At 45.1% G+C, this 25,936-nt stretch overlaps 1 protein-coding gene and 1 long non-coding RNA gene across 5 annotated transcripts in view; one reads left to right on the top strand and one right to left on the bottom strand.

Annotated features, from left to right (window-relative positions):
- Nucleotides 1-22,394, bottom strand: part of BTBD9 (BTB domain containing 9) — a 441,592-nt gene extending 419,198 nt beyond the window's left edge. The window contains exon 1 of one of the 4 annotated variants that reach the window (XM_036317334.1): nucleotides 22,255-22,394. Coding sequence is in view for 1 of the 4 variants with exons in the window: in XM_036317333.1 (XP_036173226.1) it covers nucleotides 21,690-21,983 (294 nt within the window). In the remaining 3 variants the exon portion in view is untranslated. Of the gene's footprint in view, nucleotides 1-21,689; nucleotides 22,005-22,027; nucleotides 22,088-22,254 lie in introns of those variants that run through there. The other 3 variants (XM_036317337.1, XM_036317336.1, XM_036317333.1) reach the window with 3 other exon arrangements.
- A 460-nt stretch (nucleotides 22,395-22,854) lies between these two features.
- LOC118660193 lies at nucleotides 22,855-25,043 on the top strand. The gene is made up of 2 exons (XR_004968836.1): nucleotides 22,855-22,989; nucleotides 24,162-25,043. It is a non-coding gene; the product is annotated as an uncharacterized LOC118660193 (long non-coding RNA).
- Nucleotides 25,044-25,936: the final 893 nt, after the last annotated feature.

Here is a 25,936-nt window from a genome sequence, read left to right as displayed (position 1 = left end):
GGAAAACCTCACCCACAATAGGGCTGCTATAAGGATGAGATAAAATATATAATAAAACACATGAAAGGACATTTAACAATGCCTGATACTTAACTGCCACTGCATAACTATCATTTCCCTTCTCAGGGTTTCCCCACCCCCAATAACTCCCATCACTCTTTCTTTCTTTCTTTCTTCCTTTCTTTCTTTCTTTCCTCCCTCCCTCCCTCCCTCCCTCCCTCCCTCCCTCTCTCCCTTCCTTCCTTCTTCCTCCTTCCTTCCTCCTCCTTCCTTCCTTCCTTCCTTCCTTCCCTTTTCCTTCCAAAATATCACCTGGGATGATGCACTTTGATGATGATTTCCCGACATAGATATTGCATAGACAACAAATTAGAACAATTTGGGAATAGAGAGGCTCAGTGGGACACTACTGAGGAAGCAGCTGACCCCAACTCTCAAGAATTGAGTCTACACTCCCCAAAGTTTTCAAAGTTTTTACACTGGTTGGGTGAGTCCAAACCAGCTTCCCCAAGATTGAGAGTCTGCAGAGTATACTCTGCATACCTTGTGCTTCACACATCATAACTGGAATACCCAAGATTCATTTTCCATCCTTACCTTCTTGGATCTCTCTGTACCATGTGACACTCGTGAACACGCCCATCATGAAACTTTACGCCCCTAGCCTCTGTGATACTCTCCTCTCCTGGTTCTCCTTTTACCTCTATGAGTCTCTTCTTTCTCTTTTACTGTCTCTTTTAAGAGTTGGGTTTCCCAGGGCTACTCCTTCCTGGTGAGTTTATTTCTCTATACTCCTGGTTTCACCTACCACCTACTAACTTCCAAATCTTTTCGTAAGCCAGACCTCTCCTATGAATTTCAGATTTATATACCTACAATTTGATCCCACTGCCATGTCCCCACTGGCACCTCAAATCAACATAACACCAAACTAATCTTATCTGAATATATACCCTCTTCCTATGTCCTTGGTTTTAAAATGTGGTTATCACTATACAGTAACCCATACTGAAAACCTGTTAAGTCTCCCTTGAATCTTTCCTTTCCCCGATCCCGCCTTATCTACTCAATTAGTTAAATCTTCCAATTTCACCTCCTAAATATTCTTCTAATTCAGTGGTTCTCAACCTTCTGGCCCTTTAAATACAGTTCCTCATGTTGTGACCCAACCATAACATTATTTTCGTTGCTACTTCATAACTGTAATGTTGCTACTGTTATGAATCGTAATGTAAATATCTGATATGCAGGATGGTCTCAGGCGACCCCTGTGAAAGGGTCGTTCGACCGCCAAAGGGGTCGCGACCCACAGGTTGAGAACTGCTGTAATTCAATCCTCCCATGCCTAATAACTTCTATTCTAATTCAGGTTTTAAATCTCTCTCCCAGACTACTTCAACAGCTTCCCAACTATCTTCCTGCCTCCCATTTTGTCCCCCTCAATTCCATCTCCATTGAGCTTGCAAAATAATCAATCTAAACTGAAGATATAATCATGCTACTCCCTGCTTTACACTTTTTCAATGATGCCCCAGTTAAAAGGTTCTGGAGTAAGACCTCTCTGCACTTTGGAATTCACTCTTCGCACTCATTAGACATAGCCTTGAAAAGTTACTCAACTTCTCTGTACCTCCCTATTTTCACTTGTGAATGTCCCAGATTATTAAATGAGGTAATAATTATAAAGCACTTAATACAGTTCCTGGCATTTTAGTAAGTGCTTAACAAATGGTAGTTATTAATATTAATATAAATACAATTATAGTAATGGTATTTTGGTCGCTGGACTGGTATACAAGTTCAAGGACAGCATGTACAGCCCTCCTTGAATTGACCCTCGCCTCCTCTCTAAGATACCCTGCCACTCGTTTTATGCTTCAGCAACAGCAAACTTAGTAACTACTTACTCTGATACACTTTATCATTTTTCTACCAGAAATACATATTCCCTTTACCCCCTGCATAGGTAAGACCTTTTGCTTTAGGCCTAATGAGGTGTCACCGTTACCAGAAAGCCTTCTCTGAACATCAGTTTATTAAGATGTCCCCTCAGAAATATTGATAAGAATTCATGGCATATAAGTTCTCAGCTAACAGTCTTCTGGATATATTTCTGCCACAGCACTTCCCACTTAATATTATAAATATCTACTTTTAAATCTACCTCCCCCCACTAGATTACAAGTTCTTAGTGGGCAGGGAAGAGAAGTGCGGTTAAGTACTTTGTACTCACAGTACTTAACATAACCTAGCAGGAGGTCAACACATGTTTTCATGAGTGAAAGACAAGCTGTCTAGGAATCTCCTCCCCAATTCCACCTGAACTAGGTCAATTCTTACCATAAAGGAGTCACATCATACTCAAATTGAACTTATGTGAATTCAACTATTTATATGGAAGGGGGAAGGAGAAATATTGAGAGCAACCCCCACTGCACTACATGCTCCTTGCTGTAAACAAGCCTAAGACAAAAGACATGAGTGGTTTTAGAAATTTCTCAATCATCCTATCTAATAAAAGAGAAACATGGTAATTGGCGTACAACCGCTACCCTTCCCAGTGGCTAATCAGGGCGATATGCAAATTAACTGCCAGCCAAGATGGCGGCCAGCAGCCAGGCAGCTGGAAGCTAACATGAGGCTTGCTTGCTTCAGTGACAGAGGACTCCAACGTTCCCCGCCTGCCTTGCTGGCCTCTGAGCTTGCAGTTTGAAACATTGTTACAAATATAGAAGCTAAACAAACCCCAGAAACCTGCTTTCAGCCTGCCGGGATCTCAGAGCTGGAGTTGATACAGTGTTTCGATTATAGAACCCAAACAAACCAGATACCTGCTTTCAGCAGCAGAGCTCGAGCCAGAGCTAAAGCTGGCCCAGAATAAAAAAAGAAAAAGAGCCGAAACCAGTTTGGCTCAGTGGATAGAGCGTCGGCCTGCGGACTGAAAGGTCCCAGGTTCGATTCCGGTCAAGGGCATGTACCTTGGTTGCGGGCACATCCCCAGTGGGAGATGTGCAGGAGGCAGCTGATCAATGTTTCTCTCATCAATGTTTCTAACTCTCTCTCTCTCTCCCTTCCTCTCTGTAAAAAATCAATAAAATATATTAAAAAAAAAAAAAAAAAGAAAAAAAAAAAGAAAAAAGGAGCAGTTGGGAGCTTCAGTCACCCGCCAGCCTGAAAACAGCCCTCAGCCCCTCACCCAGACTGGCCAGGCACTCCAGTGGGGACCCCCACCCTGAAGGGTGTGTGACCAGCTGCAAACAACCATCATCCCCTCACCCAGGCTGGCCAGGCACCCCAGTGGGGACCCCCACCTTGATCCAGGACACCCTTCAGGGCAAACCAGCCAGCCTCACCTGTGCACCAGGCCTCTATCCTATATAGTAAAAGGGTAATATGCCTCCCAGCACCGGGATCAGTGGAGCTGCAAGGCCTCCCAGCACCGGGATCAGCGGAGCCGAGAGGCCTCCTGGCACCAGGATCAGCGTGACAGGGGGCAGCGCCCAAAACCCCTGATCGCCCTGCGGCTCTGTGTGTGACAGGGGGCAGGGCCACAACCTCCCTATCCGCCCTGCTCTGTTCGTGACAGGGGAAGGTGCCCCAACCCCCTGATCAGCCCTGCTCTGTGCCTGATAGAGGGGAGCTCCCCAAACCCCTGATCACCATGCAGCTCTGTGTGTGACAGGGTGCAGCGCCCCAACCACCACCCCCCCCCCCCCGCACGGGCCCTGCTCTGTGTGTGATGGGGTAGAGCCATAACCTCCCCATCGGCCCTGCCCTGAGTGTGACAGTGGCGGCACCCCAACCCCCTGATCGGCCCTGCTCTGTGGGTGACGGGGGGAGCTCCTCAACCCCCTGATCGGCCCTGCTCTGTGCATGACAGGGGGGAGCTCCCCAACCCCCTGATTGACCCTGCTCTGTGCGTGACAGGGTACGGAGCCCCAAACCCCCTGATGGGCCCTGCTCTGTGCATGACAGGGGGCAGCGCCCCAACCCCCTGATTGGCCCTGCTCTGTGCGTGACAGGGTGGCGCCACAACCTCCCCATCGACCCTGCCTTGAGTGTGACAGGGGGCGGTGCCCCAACCCCCCAATCGGCCCTACCCTGAGCGTGACTGAGGGTGGCATCGCAACCTCCCAATCCGCCCTGCTCTGTGCATGACAGGGGGCGGCGCCCCAACTCCCCAATCGGCCCTGCTCTGAGCCCGACCAGGGGCTGCACCTAGGGATTGGGCCTGCCCTCTGCCACCCGGGAGCAGGCCTAAGCCAGCAGGGCGTTATCTCCCGAGGGGTCCCAGACTGTGAGAGGGCACAGGCCAGGCTGAGGGACTCCCCCTCCCCCCCGAGTGCACAAATTTTTGTGCACCAGGCCTCTAGTTAATAAATAAGCGGAGACAGTGAAGAATTTTAAAGGCTCTAGAAAAACACTGACAACAGAAAGGCAGAGAACTGGTAGACCAGAGTATCCCTCCTTAGGAGAATTAACCCTTCCTGTAAAAGGGTGATTTCTCCATATCTAAAGAATTTAATAAATGGTACACACCACTCAGCCAGAAGCCAGGCTCATAGCTGGCCCTCTCTTTCCATCTCTCTCTCTTTCTCCCCCTTCCCCTCTCTCTAAAATCAGTAAAATACAGCACCGGGTAAGGATTTTTTAAAAATAGACTTATATCTATTAAAAGGTTAAATTTAATAAAATAAAAATCATGACACATACAAATACTATAACACATGTCAAAGATTTTATTTAACTCACTAATTAATGAAGCATCCAATAAGATGTTATAATCAGTTCAAAAAAGATATCAAACATGTATATGGGCTATCTGGAATGCTGCAACTGCTTTACAAATACATGTCACTATCCTTAGGAAACATTCAATTGCATTCCACTGGGCAAAATCCACTCGTGTTTCTATGGTCAAAAATTATCTGCAATACCATCAATTTTCTATAATTTAGGGAGTTATAAAATAACTCAAAGACAATGAAAGGTACAGATAACCTGGAAAAGCACACTGGATAAGACAATCAGTAATCTTTTGTGCCCATTGCATACTCACAATTTTTCCTGACAGCACCCATACAATAGAATATTATGCAGCTGCTAAAGAAAAGGAGGCAGCCTTTTCATATACTGATACAGAGTAGCCTCCAATATATAATGAGAAAAAAGCAAGGTGCAGTACAGTAATATGGTAGGTGGCATTTATGTTTAATAAACATAAGTGTGTTATATACACACAAAATATTTCGGGAAAGATACATAGGAATCTTTATTACTTTTAATCACCTTGGTAGATTAGAACCCTCCATGAATGGGAGTATTTTGTTCACCCCTCTATTCCCACTTTTATTGAGTGCCTGGTATTTAAGTAGCACTCAATAAAAATTTGTTGAAAAAATTAATTAATCAATGAGAACAGTGGCTGCTTCCAAGAGGAGTAAATGGATATTTGTGGGGTAAGAATGAATGGAAGGCTTGCTCACCACTATATACCTCTTTGTATTTTTGAATTTTATACAATGCCCATATATTACCACCTTAAAAAGGTAATGAGTTGAGCCCTAGAAATTTTTTGGTCATCCCATACACCAAAAAGGTGGCAGGCTCGATTCCTGATCAGGACACATACCTAGGTTTCAGGTTCAATTCCCAGTCAGGGCATGTACAGGAGGCAACCGATTGGCATTTCTCTCTCACATCAGTGTTTTTTACCTTCTCTCTCTCTCTCTCTCTCTCTCTCTGCCTTTTTCTCTGAAAAAATCAATTAAAACATATCCTTAGGTGAGAATTTTTTTAAAAAAGATAATGAGTTGATGTTAGCTAACATGTTATAGGGAATTTCTTCATTAAGCTGCCTTCTACTTCTAGGACTTCAGCAAGGTACTAAAACTACAGTATGAGTATCAGATGGCATGATATAAGTGATGTGCAGTGTTAATATGAAGGCCCCAAAATACAAAGAAATATTTCATTGATCTAACCACTTCACCTTGATCAGGGCCTGCATTCATCTCTTGCAAAATTTTGATGTTATCTACCAAAATTGAAGATGTGCCTATTATATGACTTATTAAATCTTCCGTAAGGTAGGATGTATTCATGAGCATGAGCAACATTGTCATAGCTAAAATACAAAACAAAAGACCCTAGAAACAACCCAAATGTCCATCAACAACAGAAAGGGTGAATAGTTATCTATATATATAAAACTCTAATATGCAAATAGACCAAACAGCGGAACAACCTAACAACTGAACAACCGTTTGCTATGACATGCATTGACCACCAGAGGGCACGCATGGAACATGGCAGGCATCGGCAGCAGGTGGCAGAGCGTGGAACATGGCGGGCATAGGCTATGGCAGGATAGTGGAGCACGTGAGTGGGGGTGCCAGACCAAGGTGGGGTGCCGGTCGCTCTCATTGGGGCAAGCCTCTAGTATTTACTAAAAATTCTTTGCTCCCGCTCGCTGCGGTTCCGCCAGGTGCTGGCACCTGCTGCTAGCACCGCCCTGACCGCTTGCCACCATCAGTGAGTGTGAATGGTGGCTGCTGCCCCAATCACCCCCTCAGGGCTTCTCCACCTCCCCCTGCTCCTGAGGGGTGATCAGGGCCTGCATTCACCTCTTGCACCCGCTGCTGGCGCCAGCCCCGACCACTTGCCACCATCAGTGAGTGTGAATGGTGGCTGCTGCCCCAATCACCCCTCAGGGCTTCTCCTGAGGGGCGATCAGGGCCTGCATTCACCTCTTGCACCCGCTGCTGGCGCCAGCCCCAATCACTCCACCCCATCAGTTGTATAATATAATAAAGCCAGTTGTGATCTTTTTGCTGGTAGAGGACCTTGCCTTCAATTTGTAAAAAATGCAACATCTGTGAAGCACAATAAAGCCAGTGCAATAAAAAGAGGTATGCCTGCATATAAAGTTCAAAAATAGACAAAGTACCCTACAAGTGTTTAAAGCAGCCGTGGGCAAACTATGGCCCGCGGGCCGGATCCGGCCCGTTTGAAATGAATAAAACTAAAAAAAAAAAAGACCGTACCCTTTTATGTAATGATGTTTACTTTGAATTTATATTAGTTCACACAAACACTCCATCCATGCTTTTGTTCCAGCCCTCCGGTCCAGTTTAAGAACCCATTGTGGCCCTCGAGTCAAAAAGTTTGCCCACCCCTGGTTTAAAGTATATACTTAGGGGATAAAAGGTTTTTTTTAACAAAAGCAAGGAAATAATACTATGTAAGTCAGGATAGTGATTCCTTTTAGGAGAGCTGTTGTGATTGGGAATAAGCATCTGATGGGCTTCCAGGTACAGGCAGTGTTTCATTTCTTTACCTGAAAGGCAATAAATTGGATGCTACATACTTTAAAATAATTCATTAAGCTGAACATTTGTATTCCATGTACTTTTCTATATGTGCATTTTATTGGACAACAGAAACAAAAGTTTAAAAATATATAAACATTCTCTATGCAAGCTGGAACACAGGAAGGAGAAAGTACCAGAGTGAGTCCTGGGCCAAAAACTATGTGCCCTACAGGACAAAAAAGGAAAATCAGGAGGGAAACAAATGACTTTCCCACCATTTCTGAGGCTTGATTAAATTGTTCCTGCTTTTCACAGCTTATTCACTTCTTTCTCCATTTTGGTACCTATTTATTTAAAAGCTATTTTTTAAAAAGCTCCTTCTCTAATATTACAAACTCTATGTCCATGTTTCTCAAACTTTAGATGTATCAGAACCACCCAGAGGGAATGGTTAGAACACAGATTGCTAGGCTCCATCTCCAGTTTCTGATTCAGGAGATCGAGAATTTACATTTAGAACAAAACCCAGGTGACTCAAATACTGTCCTAGGACACTGTTAAGAATTCTAATGCAATAATCCAGGCCAGAAATTATGGGGATTCCAACAAAGATAAAAGCAATAGGAATGAAGAGGAGAAAATGGACATGAGGAATGATGAACAGATAGAATGTGACGTGCAAGGGGGGTTTCCAGCTTAGATAAATAATATACCATTCACCAGGACAAGGAATTGGGAAGGGGGCGGGAAAACTTAAGTTCCATCTGATAAATTAATCTATGGCTTGGAGAGTTTGAACAAGGAAGCCTAAGAAAGGCACCTAACCTGAAATGGGAAAGGTAGAGGAAAACATAAGTGGAATGAGGCAACAAGAGGAAAGTGCTCTAAAAATACAGTGTCAATATAAGAAACCCCATCAAAGTAAGCAGGTGACCTCCTCACAGTAGAATTTTATGCAGCTGTTTAAAAAAAGGATCTCTATGAAGTGAGGTGGGTGGTTTCTAGGACATATTGTTAAGTGTAAAAAACAAAATGCAAAAGAATATCCATAACACCTTTTGTGTAAGAAAGAAAGGGGTGTAAGAAAATATACATATATCTGGTTATTTGTACAAAAAAAGCACAGGAAGGGTAAAGCAGAGACAATTAATAGTTTATCTACAGGGGGTGGGGGGTAGAAACAGAGAAGAACAAAAGGAATGAGGGTTACATTTCTCTGAGAATGCCTTTTTGACTTTTACAACCATGTTAATATTTTACACATCCAAAAAAGGACAGTGAATAAAATCAACAAAGATTGGGAAATAAGGAGAAAATAAACAAATGGGGCTACATCAAAATAAAAGCTTCTGCAAAGCAAAAGAAACCACCATCAAAATGAAAAGGGAACCCACTGTATGCGAGAACGTATTTGCCAATGATAAATCTGATAAGGGGTAATATCCAAAATATATAATTTATGAATGTTTTAAAATATGTCTACAAATTCTTTGAAAAAACCCCTCTCCCTACCCCCAAAAAAGATCGAGCCTAGTTGCCTTCCCTTGAGTGTGGGCTGGACTTAGTGACTCATTTAAAACAGAATATATAGAAGGGCCAGTGTGTGTACTCAAGATAGGACATATAGGGCATGTGGCTTCCTCCCTGCTCTCTCTTGTATCACTTGCTCTGGGTAAAGCCAGCTGGGTAAAGACAGGTTGTGAGGACACCCCAACAGTCCTTGGAAAGACCTAAAGCTTCATGCCAACAGCCATGTGAGAGAGCCACCTTAGAGGCAGATCCTCCAGCCCTAGTCAAGCCTTCAGATGACTGCTGCAGTGCTGGTCAACAGCTTAACTCATCAGAAACTCTGAGCAGAACCACCCAGCTAAGCCACAACTGAACTCCTGACCCAGAGAAATGGTTAGATGTTTGTTGTTTTAAGCTGCTAAATTTGGGGTAATTTGTTACACAGCAATGACAACTAATACAGGGCTTAATACTTATCCATTTGTGTAATTATAATTATACTAGAGGCCCTACGCACAAAAATTCGTGCAAGAGTAGGCCTTCCTTCCCCCAGCTGCCAGCACTGGCTCCCCTCCTCCAGCTTCGTCAGAAAGGACATCTGGAATGACATGCAGAAGACATCCGGTCTAATTAGCATATTACCCTTTTATTATTATAGACTAGAGGTAGGGTCCCTCAGCCTGGCCTGCGCCCTCTCATAATCCGGGATTGGGCCAAAACCGGCAGTCGGACATCCCCTGAGGGACGCTGCAGTGCGCAAAGGGGCAGGCGGCTGGGGAGGAGCCGCTCCCGTTCATCCTGGCCTGATGCACCTGCTGCTGCTGCCACCCTTGCTCGGTAGCGCTGCTGCGGAGGCGGGAGAAGCTCCTGCCGCCACAGCTGCACTCGCCAGCCATGAGCCTGGCTTCTGGCTGAGTGGCGCTCCCGCTGTGGGAGCACACTGACCACCAGGGGGCAGCTCCTGCATTGAGAGTCTGCCCCCTAGTGGTCAGTGTGCGTCATAACGACTGGTCGACTGGTCATTCCGTCACTTAGGCTTTTATATATATAGAAGATAAAAATATATATTGTGAAATTAGCTGAAAAAGATTATGCTTTACAAAGATAATTATAGTTGACCCTTGAATAACGAAGAGGTTAGGGGCACCAACCCCCTCAGCACAGTCGAAATTTCACATACAACTTCTGACTCCCCCAAAACTTAACTACAGTCCCTTGGAATCCATGGGGGATTAGCTCTAGGACCCCTGTGGATACAAAAATCCACAGATGTTTAAGTCCCTGATATAACAGAGTGTACAACAATGCATACAGTCAGTCCTCCGCATCCACAGACTCCGAACTGCAGATCAAAAATACTGTTTTTTATCCATCACTGGTTGAACCTGTGGATGCAAAACCTGGGGGTACGGAGAACTAATTGTATTATTTATTGAAAAATATCTGTGAATAAGTGGGCCCACAAGGGTCAACTGTAGAGTCAATACTTCCAGGAATGTATAAAATAAGACCCAAAAGAGATAAATCAAATCATAATAAAAACATTATACCACAAATAAAATTTACAAACAAGTATTTAACTCATAAATAGATTAAAAAATAGACAGTTGAGTGGGTGGAAGGAGTAAATTCTGTGGAGAGAAGGGAGATTAGCTGGGAAATCTAAAGTACACATTATTTTGGGGTGAAAAGCAAGATATTTTTCAGTAAATTACTAAAAAGGAGTGCTGAAAAAGCCAGTCAGAGAAAGACAAGTACCATATGATTTCACTCACATGTGGAATCTAATAAATAAAATCAACTAACAAGCAAATAAAGACAAATTCATAGAGAGCAGGCTGACAACTGTGTGGGGGTGTTTCAGAGAGCTGGGGAGGGCAGTAGAGGGATTGAGGGAGGAAAAAAGAGGAAAAACTCTTGGACACAGACAACAATATGGTGATTGCCAGGTTGGGGGTGGGGATGGAGTATAAGGGAGATAAATTTTAATGGAAGGAGATCTGACTTGGGGTGTGAACACACAATAAAGTGTATACCTGAAATCTGTATAATGTTGTTAACCAGTATAATTCAATAAAAAGAAAGAAGCTCTGAATTTATTTTAAATGTCATTAGCTTGGAAAAGTACAGTTCCTCCTCTAGAATACTTTGCACCTATACATAGAGAAGTGTGAAATCTGAACATTTATGCAAAATCTCTAGTCAAGTACAGCATGTCTTCACAGGACAATCAGCATTTTAATGTCCTCCTCCATATCCCCTCATCCCTAACAATATTATCAAATTGTCTTTGATCCATTTTATTAAAATTCTAACCTCCTCCATAACTTTCCCAAGTCAGCGGAAACAAGACTGGAGTGCTTCCTGGGACATTGGCCTGCTAAGGCCCCAACACTTGGAATGGACATGAAGAGCACTGGCTCTGGAGTCCAAGCCTGGGACTAAAGTCCTGTCCCATCTCACTGGCCACAAACTGCAGGCAAACCATTCTCCCATTCGGAATGTCAGTTGTCTTATTAGCAAAATGGGTATAATAACCATTTTATAAGGTTATTATTATAAAGACAAAATGACATATAGAAAAGGCATAGCATAATGCACCTACTCGATAAACAGTAGCTAGTTATAAATGACCTTTTTGTTTGCATGTATTATAAACTAGAGGCACGATGCACGGATTTGTGCACATTGAAAGTAAATTAATTAGAAGGTGGCCAGCAGAGCAGAACTGGGCGAGTGGGGCTGGACACACCCTGGAGCCAACCTCCCATGATCCCTCCCCAGCCAGCCTAACCTGGGGCGGCGCTGGGGCTCGAAGGGTGTCTGTGGAGTCAGCGGGGGTCCCTCTGGCAGGTGGGGTCCCTCGGCCTGGCCTGCAGGGATCAGGCCGAAACCGGCAGTCTGACATCCCCAAAGGGGTCCTGGAGTGTGAGAGGGTACTCTGCAAAGTTGCCGTCACTCTGCAGCTCCTGCATTGAGCTTCTGCCCCTGGTGGTCAGTGCGTGTCATAGCTACCGGCAGGTCGGCTGGTGGGCCGGTTGCTTAGCCTTTTATATATATAGATACATTTCCAAAATCAAGAAAATAAAGGCACAGATTGCCGGAATATTTTTTTTGTATGATACAAAGATGCAAAAGACTGCCTAGGACCATGGTCGGAAAACTGCGGCTCACGAGCCACATGCGGCTTTTTGGCCACTTGAGTGTGGCTCTTCCTAAGCCTTAGGACAGTGATGGTGAACCTTTTGAGCTCGGCGTGTCAGCATTTTAAAAAACCCTAACTTAACTCTGGTGCCATGTCACATATAGAAATTTTTTGATATTTGCAACCATAGTAAAACAAAGACTTATATTTTTGATATTTATTTTATATATTTAAATGCCATTTAACAAAGAAAAATCAGCCCAAAAAAATGAGCTCGCGTGTCACCTCTGACATGCGTGTCATAGGTTCGCCATCACTGCCTTAGGAGTACCCTAATTAACTTAATAAGGGTACTTACCTATATAGTTTAAGTTTAAAAAATTTGGCTCTCAAAAGAAATTTCAATCGTTGTACTGTTGATATTTGGCTCTGTTGACTAATGAGTTTGCCGAGCACTGGCCTAGGAGATTAATGTGGATTTATGTCATTTAGTTTCTGGAACATTACAGCAGCTTATGAGTTAAAAATCAAACCTGAACACTCAGGCACTCAACAAGCATTGGCAAACCTAGTCTGTGATTAATGTTTACATAGCACTTAGCATATTCCATACAGTATTGTAAATATGTTTTTTACTCCTCTACCACATTATATATTCTTTGATTGCTTAAAAAATTTTGTTTATCTCTATTTTTTTTTTCATGGCTCCTTGCATACATAGGCTAAATTTAACTTCAAGTCGTTGATGTCTGCTCATACCAATATATTCTTGAGATTATAAAATTCAGGCATCAGATCTTCCTCCTGACAATGTGTGTGCTCACTCATGCAGATAGTATCATACCCCCTAACCAAAGCTAGTATTAGATGCCCAAAGCAACAATCATTTCTCAATCCCCAGCACTGTGCACAGCTTCTGGCACATAGTAAATACTTAATGAGTGTTAGAAGAAAGAATAAATGTGAGAGAACAAGAGGCCAAGAACAAGAAGCATGGTGAGTTGCTAATTTTAACTCCTAAAATCTCTTTACAGTATGCTTATCTTTGTACAACTATTGTTTGATTTCCTATACAAACTTCCTTATAGCTCCCTATCAGAGATTAGGACTAACATTTGTGCTCCATGCAAAAGTCCTAAGATCCAAAGCATACCAGCAAATACATCTATACATCAACTATTTGAAAGAAATTTTCTGTACACATGTGTAAAATTAGAAACCATGCCTTTTCTGTGACTCAGCAGAAATATGAGGATGAATAAAATCTATGTGAAGTACATGCAATCACACACAAGAACAGTATTAAGAAACTTCAAAGGTTCATTCAAACTAATACTGCATGCCAAGCATTATGCCAAATTCCGCAGAAGAGAGAGAAGTAAGATCAGATGAGGTTTATGGACTTGGAAAGCAGACTGGTGGATCTGGAGAGTCTGCAGGTTGTTACTTCCTTATCCTTCTCTAAACTCTCTTCTGGTTCTCTATCAACCCCAGCCTCTTTTGTTAGTCTCGATGCTGGTTTTTCTTCTTTCACGCATACTCTAAGTCAGTATTTCTCAATGTGTGGTCCTGAAAATAGCATCATCATCACCTGAGAAGTTGTTCAAAATATAAATTCTTGAGCCCCACTCAGACCTACTGAATCAGAAACTATCAGGGCAGGGCCCAGAAATCTGTTTTATCGAGGCCTCTAGGTATTTCTGATGCATGTTCGAGTTTAAGAACCAATCTAAGTTTGAGCTACATGTTGATTTCTAAAAGTTCCAGTCCTTGTTCTTTCCAGTTCTCCATCTTCTCTACAACTATAATATTACTACTACTACTAGCAACAGCTGTCATTTATTAAGCATTTATAAGCTAGGCGCTGTGCTAATCATTGTGCACATGCTATCTTACTTAATCTGTACAACAATTTAAGTATCAGCCCCACATTTCAAAAGAAATTTAGGCTTAGAGATGTTAAGTAACTTGTCCAAGGTCACCCACTCCAACCAAATAAGTGGCATAACTGAGATATGACCTTGGGTTTTCCTGACTCCAAAGTCCACAGCATTAACCACTATGCTCTTACTTAGTGGTACTACTTCCATAGCCTCAAAGGCTCTCATTTACATTACAATTATTCCTAAACTGTATCTAGAGTAGTATTTCCAATTATGTAGTAGATCTCTCTAAACTCCAAACAGGGACCTTAAAATTTTGGCATGCCATCATTTCTTCTCTCCACTGCAAGTGTGTTCCTCCTCCTGTATTTTCTAATTTTTTTTTTTTATCTTTTTTTTTTTCTTACTTTTTCCTCCCTGGGAAGGGAGACTTGTGCCTGTGAGTGTGGTACAGGGACCCCTGGGTGTGCGGGCTATACACAGGTGTGAGTGAATGCACAGCTATGTGTGTGCACAGGTGTGTGCATGTGTGCGCCTGCACAGGTATGAATGTGCATATGTGTGACAGTGCATGCAGTTGTTTGCATGTTTCATAAGTGTGACTGCAAGTGCATGAGTGCAGGCACAGTAGTGTGCACATACATGTGTACACAGGTATGTGCACTCATGCACATGAGAACCGTTCATAAGTGTGTGTGCCCCTGCACGGTGTATTTTCTAATTTAATGTCATCATAATCGCCGGTACTCAAGCTACACAAGTCTTCTTTAACTTCTCACTTCTGGCTGGTCATTACTCACTTCTGGCTGGAGATTGTAGTATCAAAAATTTCTCTACAATTCATCAATGGCAAAAATTACAAGCATTTCCTGTAAGATGAGGAACAAGATAGGGATGTCCGCTTTCATCACTCTTATTCAACACTAGAAGCCCAGTGCACGAAATTCGTGCACTTGGGGGGAGCGGTCCCCTCAGCCCGGCCTGCACCCTCTCGCAGTCCAGGAGCCCTCAGGGGATGTCTGGACCATCAGTTGGACACCCTTAGCACTGCCGCAGAAGTGGGAAAGGCTCCTGCCACCCCGTTGCACTCACCAGCCGTGAGCCCAGCTTCTGGTGGAGCGGCATTCCCCCTGTGGGAGCACACTGACTATCAGCTCCTGCATGGAGTGTCTGCCCCCTGGGGGTCAGTGTGTGTCATAGCGACCAGTCATTCTGCCATTTGGTCGATTTGCATATTAGCCTTTTATTATATAGGACTAGAGGACCAGTGCATGAATTCATGGACCTTGAAAGGAACTGGGGGCCGCAAGGCTGCAGTGGGCACAGGAGCGGGTCTCGGCCCATCCTCTGCGCCCCTGCCTGCCCCTCCTGCCATGGCCCCCTGTCCTATCTACCAGCAGCCCAGCTCCCACCGCTGCTGCACCCACACTGTGACGATAAAGGCCTCGTTCGCACCCGCTGACGGCACAAAGTGATTGGGGCCAGAGCCAGCAGCGGATGCAAGCAGTGGCTGCTGCCCTGATCACCCCTCAGGAGCAGGGGGAGGTGGAGAAGCCTCAGGGGCGATCAGGGCCGGCAGCCGCCACTCGCACCTGCTGACAGCGCCAAGCGATCTGGACCGGCACTGGGTGCCAGCAGTGGGTGTGAGCAGGGCCAGCGCCAGCAGCAGGTACAGGTGCCGGCAGCAGGTGCAAGCACCCGGCAGGACCATGGTGCGCAGGAGCAAAAAATTTTCAGTGACCACCAGAGGCTCGCCCCAATGACAGCAACCGGCACCCCACCTTGATCTGGCGCCCCCACTCACCTGCTCCACCATCCCACCATGGCCGATGCCCGCCATGTTCCTCTGTCTGCCGCCTGATGCCGACACCCACCATGTTCTGTGTGCACTACCTGGTGGTCAGTGCACGTCACAGCAACCAACTGTTCAGTTGTTCGGTTGTTCCGCCATTTGGTCTATTTGCATATTCGGGTTTTATATAGAGATAGATAGATAGTATTGGAAGAACTAGCCACAATCAGACAAGAAGAAGAAATAAAAGGCATCCAAATTGGAAAGGAAGAAGTAAAACTGTTATTGCAGATGACATGACACTGTATACAAAGAACCCTAAAGATTCCATTCAAAAGAAAAAGTATAAGAACTGATAAATTCAGTAAAGTAGCAGAACACAAAATAAATATACAGAAATCAACTGCATTTCAATACACAAATAGTGAACTGTCACAAAAGGAAGCTAAGAAAACAATCCCATTTACAATTGCATCAAAAAATAATAAAATAACTGGGAATAAATTTAACCAAGGATGCAAAAGACCTGTGCTCAGAAAAGTATAAGACACTGAACAAAGAAACCGAAGATACAAATAAGTGGAAGCATATACCATGGTCATGGATAGGAAGAATTAACATCATTAAAATGTCCATACTACCCAAAGCAACCTACAGATTCAACACAATTTCTATCAAGATACCAATGGCATATTTCACAGAATTAGAACAAATATTTCAAAATGCATATGACCCCAAAAGACCCCAAATAGCCACAACAATCAAAGTTGGAGGAATCACTCTACTGGATATCAAACTCTACTACACGGCCCTAATAATCAAAACAGCATGGTGCTGGCATACTAAAAACAGACATATAGATCAATGGAACAGAATAGAAAGTCCAGAAATAAACCCATATCTTTATGGTCAATTAATATTTGACAAAGGAGGCAAGAACATATAATTGGATAGTCTATTCAATAAATGTTGGGAAAATTGGACGAAAAAATGAAACTAGACCACCTTTTTACACCATACACAAAAATACATTCAAAGTGGATTAAAGACTTGAATGTAAGACTCAAAACCAGGGGTCCTCAAACTTTTTAAACAGGGGGCCAGTTCACTGTCCCTCAGACCGGTGGAGGGCCGGACAATAGTTTAAAAAAACACTATGAACAAATTCCTATGCACACTGCACATATCTTATTTTGAAGTAAAAAAACAAAACGGGAACAAATACAATATTTGTATTTGCATGTGGCCCGCGGGCCGTAGTTTGAGGACCCCTTCTCAAAACCATAAAGGTCCTGGAAGAAAACACAGGCAGTAAAATCTTGTATGTTTCTCAAAGCAACATTTTTTTTCTGATATATCTCCTTGGGCAAGGGAAACAAAAGAAAAAATAAACAAATGAGACATCAAACTAAAAAATTTTTGCACGGCAAAAGTAAACCATCAACAAACTGAAAAGACAACCCATTGAATGAGAGAACATATTTGCCAATGATATATCTGATAAGAGTTTATATCCAAAATTTATAAAGAACTCAGAAAACTCAACATCAAAAATAACAAGCAATCCAATTTTAAAATGGGCAAAGAACCAGAATAGACACGTCTCCAAAGAGGACATACAGATGTCAACAGACATATGAAAAGATGCTCAACCTCACTAATCATTAGAGAAATGCAAATTAAGTCAGAATGGTTATTAATAAACTAGAGGCCCGGTGCACGAAATTCGTGCACTTGTGGAGGGTCCCTTAACCCCACCTGCACCCTCTCACAGTCCAGGAGCCCTTGGGGGTGTCCATCTGCCGGCTTAGACTCGCTCTCCAGCACACCCTTAGTGCTGCCATGGAGGCAGGAGAGGCTCCCACCTCCACCGCTGCGCTTGCCAGCCATGAGCCCAGCTTCTAGCTGAGCAGCGCTCCCCCTGTGGGAGCACACTGATCACCACGGGGCAGCTCCTGCGTTGAGCGTCTGCCCCTGGTGGTCAGTGCGTGTCATAGCAACCGGTAATTATGCCATTCGGTTGATTTGCATATTAGTCTTTTATTATATAGAATCAACAAACAATAAGTATTGGCAAGGTTGTGGAGAAAAGGAAACCTTCATGTATTGCTGGTGGGAATACAGATTGATGCAGCCACTGTGGAAAGCAGTGTGGAGTTACCTAAAAAAATTAAAAACAGAACTGCTTTAGGATCCAGGGATTCCACTTTGGGGAGTATATCTGAAGAAACCTGAAATACTAATTCAAAAGAATATTTCCACCCTAATAAATGCTGTTCATTTCAGCATTATTTACAATAGGCAAGATTTGGAAACAACCCAAGTGCCCATCACCAGATGAGTGGATAAAAAAGCTGTAGTACATTACACAATGGAATACTACTCAGCCATAAAAAGAAGGAAATCTGACCTTTTGTGATAGCATGGATGGACCTGGAGAGCATTATGCTAAGTGAAATAAGCCAGTCAGAGAAAGACAAATACCATATGATTTCACTTATATGTAGAATTTAACAAACAAAATAGAAACAGACTCACAGATACAGAGGACAGACTCACAGCTGTCAGAGTGCAGTGGATGGGGGGACTGGGTGAGAAAGGTGAAGGGACTAAGCAAAAAAAAAAAAAAAATCATAGACACAGATAACAGTGTAGTGATTACCAGGGGGGAATGTAAGGGGGAGGAGGAGGTAGAAGAGGGCAAAGGGGGGATAAACGGTATTGGAAGGAGACCAGACTTGGGGTGGTAAACACAACAATGCAATATATAGATGACATATTATAGAAATTGTACACCTAAAACCTATTTAATATTATTAATCAATGTCACACCAATAAATTCAACTTTAAAAAATGAATGGAATGGCAGACCCCTTCATAAGTGGGTCCCAACCATACCTTTCCTGTCTCAACACTCCTGCCATATAACAAGCCTACAAGAAACAACTCAAGATTTTCCAAAACCCTATTCAATTTTAATCTTTGGCAACTGGCTTATGCTGTCCCCTCTGCCTGGAATGCTTATTTTCCCTTTTACTTGTGGCAAAATTGTACTCAACCTTCGGGACCAAGTTCATTCCTCTTATCTTTAAAGCTTTCCTGACTCTATCAATTTTTTCCTAGCCAAAGTAACCTACTCCCTCTGCATTTTATTCATTCCAAAAGTAATTAACTCTTATCATAACATAACATGGTTAGTGGTTTGCCTCCTCAGACAAATGCTTAGTATCTCAGGAATACACTGTGTCTCATTCTTTGTCTTTGCAGCACCCAACATAGTGCTTAGCCACAGCCGGCACCCAATAAATATTTGCTGAGTTGTTAAATAATGCAACATTTAGTGTTGCAACTTTATACATCTTCGGTTAGCAATTCAACTTCAGGTTTACACCATTCAAAAGAATTTTAACATAACCACAACAAAAGATACCGTAAAGACCAACAATTCAATATTTAACAGCAGCATATTTAATTTGCTCAAATCTTTTTGTCAATATTTTTATTAATTTTTATTGATGAAAGAGAAAACAAAACATCAATTTGTTGTTTCACCCACCCATGCATTCAGTGGTCGATTCCACAGCTAAGATTATTGTTTTTGTTTTTGTTTTTGTTTTTGTTTTTACAGGATCAGCAGTAACTGATAACCTCACAGGACACTATGAGAGAGAATCCCACTCAAAATTGTATCACTGAGAATGAGAATGGCGAAATAACTGCTTTGAGTACACCATTTCAATAAATTTCCAATGGAATGGACCTAGCACAGTAATCGGCAAACCGCGGCTCGCGAGCCACATACGGCTTTTGGCCCCTTGAGTGTGGCTCTTCCACAAAATACTGTGTGCGAAGTTGACTTAAAACTTTAAGTAAAGTTTATTAAGTTAATTTCAGGGAACGATGTGGAGTCAAAGAAGATGTAGTGTCGAGGATTGAGAAAGGTATGTTGAGATGGTTTGGACATATAGAGAGGATGAACGAAAGGAGCCAGACGAAACAAGTACACAAGACGAGTGTGGATGGGAGAGTTGGAAGGGGTCGACCTCAGCGAACGTACCTCAATCAGATTGAGGACGTTTTTAGCAAAGGCCAGCTTAGGAGTACCCTAATTAAGTTAATAACAATGTACCTACCTATATAGTTTAAGTTTAAAAAATTTGGCTCTCAAAAGAAATTTCAATCGTTGTCCTGTTGATATTTGGCTCTGTTGACTAATGAGTTTGCCGACCACTGACCTAGCACATCAGGTAGATTTTAGAAATGGGGACATGCACTGCTAACTAAACACATAAGATACATGCACATTAGTGAGGCATTTATTCGAGTAAGTAATAGAAATCAGAAGTGCACAACAACCTGTTGTCAACTGTAATATCCCTTCAACGTGTTAAGACTCTACTTGAGTAGCTCAACGTCCATCCCACCCAGCAAGAGGACTTCACCTTGTTATCAGTGGGATGCTGATAAAGCCTGCCTGAGCCTAAACACTTTCCCCTCCCAATCTGCTAAACCTTCTACCTCCAACATTCCCCTATCAGAGACCTTCTGCTCCACTCATCCGACAAGTGTCTCCTCAATATATCCCCCCAACAGCCAAATTCACACTATTTTCTCAACATCTGATTTCTTATCTCTTCTCTAATTCAAAGTTTACTCTTCTTTCAAAGACCAGCTCAAATCTTACCTCTTCCAAAATGTTCATTAACTCAGCACACCACAGTCTGTCATCTTTTCTAAATTTCTAGTGCACTTACTAGTAAAGTGCAGCAGCTCACATAGCACTTGTTCGCATACTACCCCATTTGGTTTCATGATTATCTTTATACATATGCTTTATTTTCCTAACCACGCTATTTGCTCTTCAAGGGGAAAAAAAGCCAGGTCTTCTATGTCATTTGAAATCACAACAATCGCCCTGGCTGGTTTGGCTCAGGGGGTAGAGCGCCAGCCTGTGGACTGAAAGGTCATGAGTTCAATTCCCGTCAAGGGCACATGCCTGGGTTTCAGGCTCAACCCCAATGGGGGGTGTGCAGGAGGCAGCCGATCAATTATTTTCTCTCATAACTGATGTTTCTATCTCTCTCTCTCTCCCTCTCCCTTTCTCTCTAAAAAATCAATAAAAAATATATATTAGGCATGAGTGGGGGGGATAGGGGGGTAATGTGGGGATAAAGACACATATGTAATAACTTAATCAATAAAGAAATATATATATATATATATATATATATATATATATATATATGAAATCCCAACAATCCTCTTCCCACATGTCCCATAATACTGGGGAGAGGGACACGTGTATTACTACTTGAAGGGCTGAACGAAATGCTTGCTATACACCACTGACACGGCGTGATATCTAACAAATATCTACGGCTTGCCTATTCTGTGGCAAGCGCTTTTGTAAGTACTGAAGACATACAGCCATGATGGAAACCACACGTGCTTCCTGTGCTAAAACGCTATTGCACTCCGGAGAGGAAGAGACACTGAAGTTCGAGCACTCGAAGTATTACAGGGCAGGGTTTTCTACTGGCTCCCTGATGTAAGAACTTCAGGCAGCATACTTTACAGATCCTCCGTTACGAAACTGAATCACAGAATTTTACAGCCGAGGGGTAACTGAGAAGTAACTTTCTTGCACGGATCACGATTAAACTTCAGAACAGTTCATCTTGCTACAGATTCCAGGCATCTCGCCCTCCGATGCTTCCTCCCAGGGACGGTAACGGCAGCCGGCACACGGGTACCCAGGAGAAGCCCAGCGCACCCTCTCCCTCGGGCCCGTCTGGCCACCAGCTTTCCCCAACCCGCACGCCGGACAGGATCTGTACTTTGTACTTAGTAAACGGCAAGTCTGTCCTGCGTTTGAGAAAAACGAAAAGCAGTGTCTCCCTTCTGGGAAAAGAAAACAGCTGATGTGAGTCTCCCAGGAAGGACTGAACGCAGACTCCCGCCCCCTTGGCCACAAATCTGTCCCAACCACGTGATAAGAATGCCCAGAACCAAGCGTTAGGTGCGAATGACGCCTAACGTGCACATACATGTGAAGTCGGGAGCTCTGGGGAGCGGGCTGGCCCCCTATCTCCTCTGACAGCTCGCCTTCCCCCGGCCGTGGGTGTGTCCGACGCCGCGCGCAGGCACTGATTCACAATTCGGTACTTAACGACCGGCTCCTCGTCCCAGGGCAGCGGCGCCGAAGGCCCCGGCAGCGCCCAACTTTCCGAACCCCAACCCCGGCGTCCCTGGTGGTGCCGCCTCCTCTCGTCTCGGCAGCCTCGTCTCTGGGAGGATGAGGCGCCGTTCTGGGAGCCCGGGCTCCTCCGGGCTTGACTCATTCCGGGAGCCTGGCGGAGCCACCCCGACGCCCCCAGACACCTACTTCTCACTAAACCTTTCAGAACAACAGTCTCCGCCGGCCCCACGCAGCCGCTTCCCAGAGCGCCCGCGTCCCGAAACTGACCCTCGTCAGCCCCCGTCCGCGGAGGAAGCGGCGGAGGGGCGTGGAGCGGCGCGCGCAGGTGCGGTGGGGGCGTGCGTCCCCGCGCCCCGGCCCGCGCAGCAGGTGCGGCCAGGCCCCACCTCCCCTGCGAGGCCCGGGCTACTCACCCCGACCAAGTTCTGCGACCCAGCCGCCGGCTTAGAGGCCACTTCCGCCGGCTCCGCAGCCCCCTCGAAGCCACCGCCCCCTGGGCCCCTGCCGTCGCCGCCGTCCTCGCCGCCGCCGCCGCCGCGGCGCGCGTCCGCTCTCACGCACACCGCCGTGGCCGCGCACGCGCTTCGGCGCGCTGGCGTCACTTAGCAACCGCTGGGCGGCCGGCGGGCGGGGTCCCAGTGTTTCGGGCCCGGAGGTCGCCTCAGGCGGGTTGTGCTGGTTTTCCGCACCCGCCCGACCCTTTGCCCTTCGGAGCTGGGGCCCAGGGTGTGGCTGCCTTTCGGCACCTGGCTCCGAGTAAGTGACGTCACCATACGTCACTGTGTGGCGTCACCGAGCTCATCACTGCGGATGGGAAGGTCCCCGGCTTGATCGCGGCCCGCGAGTCTACGGAGCGCCTATGGTGCAGAGAGCAGTGGCCTCGTGCAGACGGGCGCGGGAGCCATAGGCGACTTCTGCGAAGGGCGGATGGTTCTCAAGGGGGGAAAGCCAACCAGGCTGACTGCGCGCTGAAGGTGGAAGGCGGCGAGGGACCGTCGCTGACTCGGAGGAGGCGGCAGTGGGCCCAGCCTTGAATTCCCCTGACTCTCGGTTTCCTCATCCTATCAGTAGGGACGGATAACCGTGCCCAACCAGTCTGCATCAGAGAGTGGTGAGGCTGAAGGAAAGGTGCTCTGTAAAGCTTTACCGTAAGAGAAGGCAGTCAAACAAAAGCAGTCAAGAATGGACTTGGGGCCCTCGCCGGTTTGGCTCGGTGGAGCGCAGGCCCGCGGGCTGAAGGGTCGTGGGTTGGAGTCTGGTCAAGGGCATGTCCCTGGGTTGCAGGCTCCACCCCTGGCCTGGGTGGGGGCAGGCAGCCAACTGATGAATCTCTCTCACATCCCCCTTCCTTCCTCTCTCTCTCTCAGAAAATCAGTGGAGAAAATACCCTCCTGTGAGGATTAAAAAAAAAAAAAAAAAAAAAAAAAAAAAAAAAACGGCCTTCCAGTCAGATTCCAGTGGGGGGTTTGGAGAGAGTAACCGGGGAGGACATAATTCCAGGCAAAAGAAGCTTCCCGCGTGAAGGCGTGAAAGTGAAAATGGACAGGAAGAATAAGGCTTGGGGCAGGGAGATTAGTTTTGAGGCCATTGCTGTACTCCAGATAAGAAGCAAGGAGCAGAACCAAATCATTGGCGATGATAATCATTGGCAACCGGAAGGGGTAGATGTGAGCATGGTTAAGGTTGTAGAATGGGCAGCGCTGAGGGGGATAAATGTGTAGGCCACATTTATGATGTGGATGCTGCTGGGGTGGATGGTGGAAACATTCAGCAAGATGCAAAGAAAACAGTCTCCCGGCTGTCCAAAGGTTTCTGATCTAAGTTATGAGTAGTGGCAGTCCTAGGGCGATGACTAGACTTGTGGGCTATGATGATGAGTTCAAATATAAATATGTTTATTGGGGAAACACTTATTCTTCACTCATGATGTCTCCTTCCATATGGAGTGACATCCATTAATATTCGTGGCCTCCCGCTGCGCCTGCCTCCAGCTCACTCCTCCCTGATTGGTGAATTTAGAAAAAAAGAATGTGTACCCAAAGGAAGCTGCCTTCACACAGCTGTCCTGGTGTTCTTCTCTCCTCCAGGAGCAGGGCCTTGGGGTGGGGTTGAGGGTGCCTGGTCCAGGGCTACAGAGTTAGTAAACCTATTTAATTCCAGAGTTTGGCATTAGGAAGCTCTCTGTCTACAGATAATATACAATACTTTTTCAGTTGTAGTATCCTATATAATAAAACCCTAATATGCAAATTGTCCCCTTGGGCAGGAATTCAACCCACCAGGAGTTTGACTGCTCGCTATGACATGTGCTTACCACCAGGGGGCGGCACGGAACATGGTGGGCATTGGCGACGCGGCAGTAGAAACTGCTGGCCCCAATGGGCCCATCAGGAGCCAGACCACGGCAGGATGATGGAGCAGGTGAACGGGTGGCAGGCCAAGGTGGGTGCGAGCAAGGGCCCGGTCACCCTGTAGACGGCGACCAGCAGCTGAGGGAGCTGAGCAGGGGGCCCAGCCCCAAATGATCACCCCGCAGACGGTGACCAGTGGCAGCAGCGGGGGGGTGGGGCCGGCAAGTGGGCAGCACCAGGCCAAGGCAGATGCAAGCGGGGGCCCTGATCACCTGCCGGTCACCCGGCACACAGTGACCAGAGGTGGGGGGGGCGGGCTGGCAAACGGGCAGCGCTAGGCCCAGGCAGGGTACCAGGCGGGGCTGCAGGGCTGGGGGGTGCAAGCTAGGGCCCGATCTCCGCAGACCACCCTAAGGGACCCCACCTGTGCACGAATTTTGTGCACTGGGCCTCTAGTACAGAATAATGCCCCAAAGATGTTCATGTCCTACTCTTCTAGAACCTGTGAATATGTTAACCTTACATGGTAAAAGGGACTTTGCATCTGTGATTTAATTAAGGATTTTGAAATGGAGAGATTATCTTGGAATCAGGCTGGGCTGGAGACAGAAGAGCCATAATCAGAAAAGGAAATAGGATGATGGAAGCAGAGATCAGAGAGATTTGGACAGTCTGTACCGCTGACTTTGAAGATGGAGCCAGGAATGCAGGCATCCTCTAGAAGCTGGAAAAGGCAAGGAAATAATTTCTCCTAGAACCCCCAGAAAGAACACAGCCCAGTCAATGCCTTGATTTCAAGATTACTGATCTCCAAAACTGTAAGATAATAAATTTGTGTTTTAAGCCCCTAAGCTTGTGGTAATTTTTTTACAATAGGAAACTAATACAGTCAGTGGTGAAGATGATCGTTTGTCGCTGGCTGCACTCTCCTTTATCTGGAAAAGAAGAGTGCAATTAATTAGGTTCCCTCCAAGATTACTGCCGTGTGACTGTGACTTGATGGAGGAAACCTCCACATCTAGAGGGAACTATCTAATGGGCAGTGGAATTACACAGGTCTGTGAATGGTGAGACAGTGAGTTAAAATAAAATAGTTGTGGAAGACATTAACTACTATTGGTAATGTAAGTCCTAGGCATAGATCAGGGAGAAAATATAGAAGAAACAATAAAGAGAACCAGCAATAGAGCCCAGGAAACACTTAAAAAGGATGGCAAATGAACAGAAGCCCAAGAAAAGTCTGAGGAAGAATGGCCAGAGAGAGAAAAGAAGTAGGTGGGGAATGCCTCTGAAGCCACGGTAGGAAAGAATTGCAAGATGGAGATGGTCCGCTGGGCAGAGACCACAAATAGGTCAAGTATTTCAAGGGCGAAAAGCAGTGACTGGATTTAGTAACACAAAAGTGTTTGATAACTAACAATAGCAGCTGTAGTGAGGCAGCAGAGATAGACACCAAATTACTGGGTTCTGAAAAGCAGGTCGATATGGTGGATTGGCCTCTGGACCGGTTGATGCAAGTTTCAGAGTCTGGCTAGATAACCTCCGGCAAATCACTTAACTATTCTATTCCCAGGCTTTGGTTTTTCTCATCTACCAACGGGAAGAATCAGGCTGAGTCTGATTTTCACATAAATTCCTAGATAATCCCCTCAACGTTATATTAGACTCATTTGCTTATAACAGCACATTTGAAATCCTACTCAGATCACCTCACCAAACAGTGAGAGTAGTATATGGATATTAC

This window comes from Myotis myotis, unplaced genomic scaffold (genome assembly GCF_014108235.1).
Source record: "Myotis myotis isolate mMyoMyo1 unplaced genomic scaffold, mMyoMyo1.p scaffold_m19_p_7, whole genome shotgun sequence".
NCBI lineage: Eukaryota > Metazoa > Chordata > Mammalia > Chiroptera > Vespertilionidae > Myotis > Myotis myotis.
The sequence above is the reverse complement of the archived record's forward strand: the minus strand, read 5'-3'. Positions and strand labels throughout refer to the sequence as shown.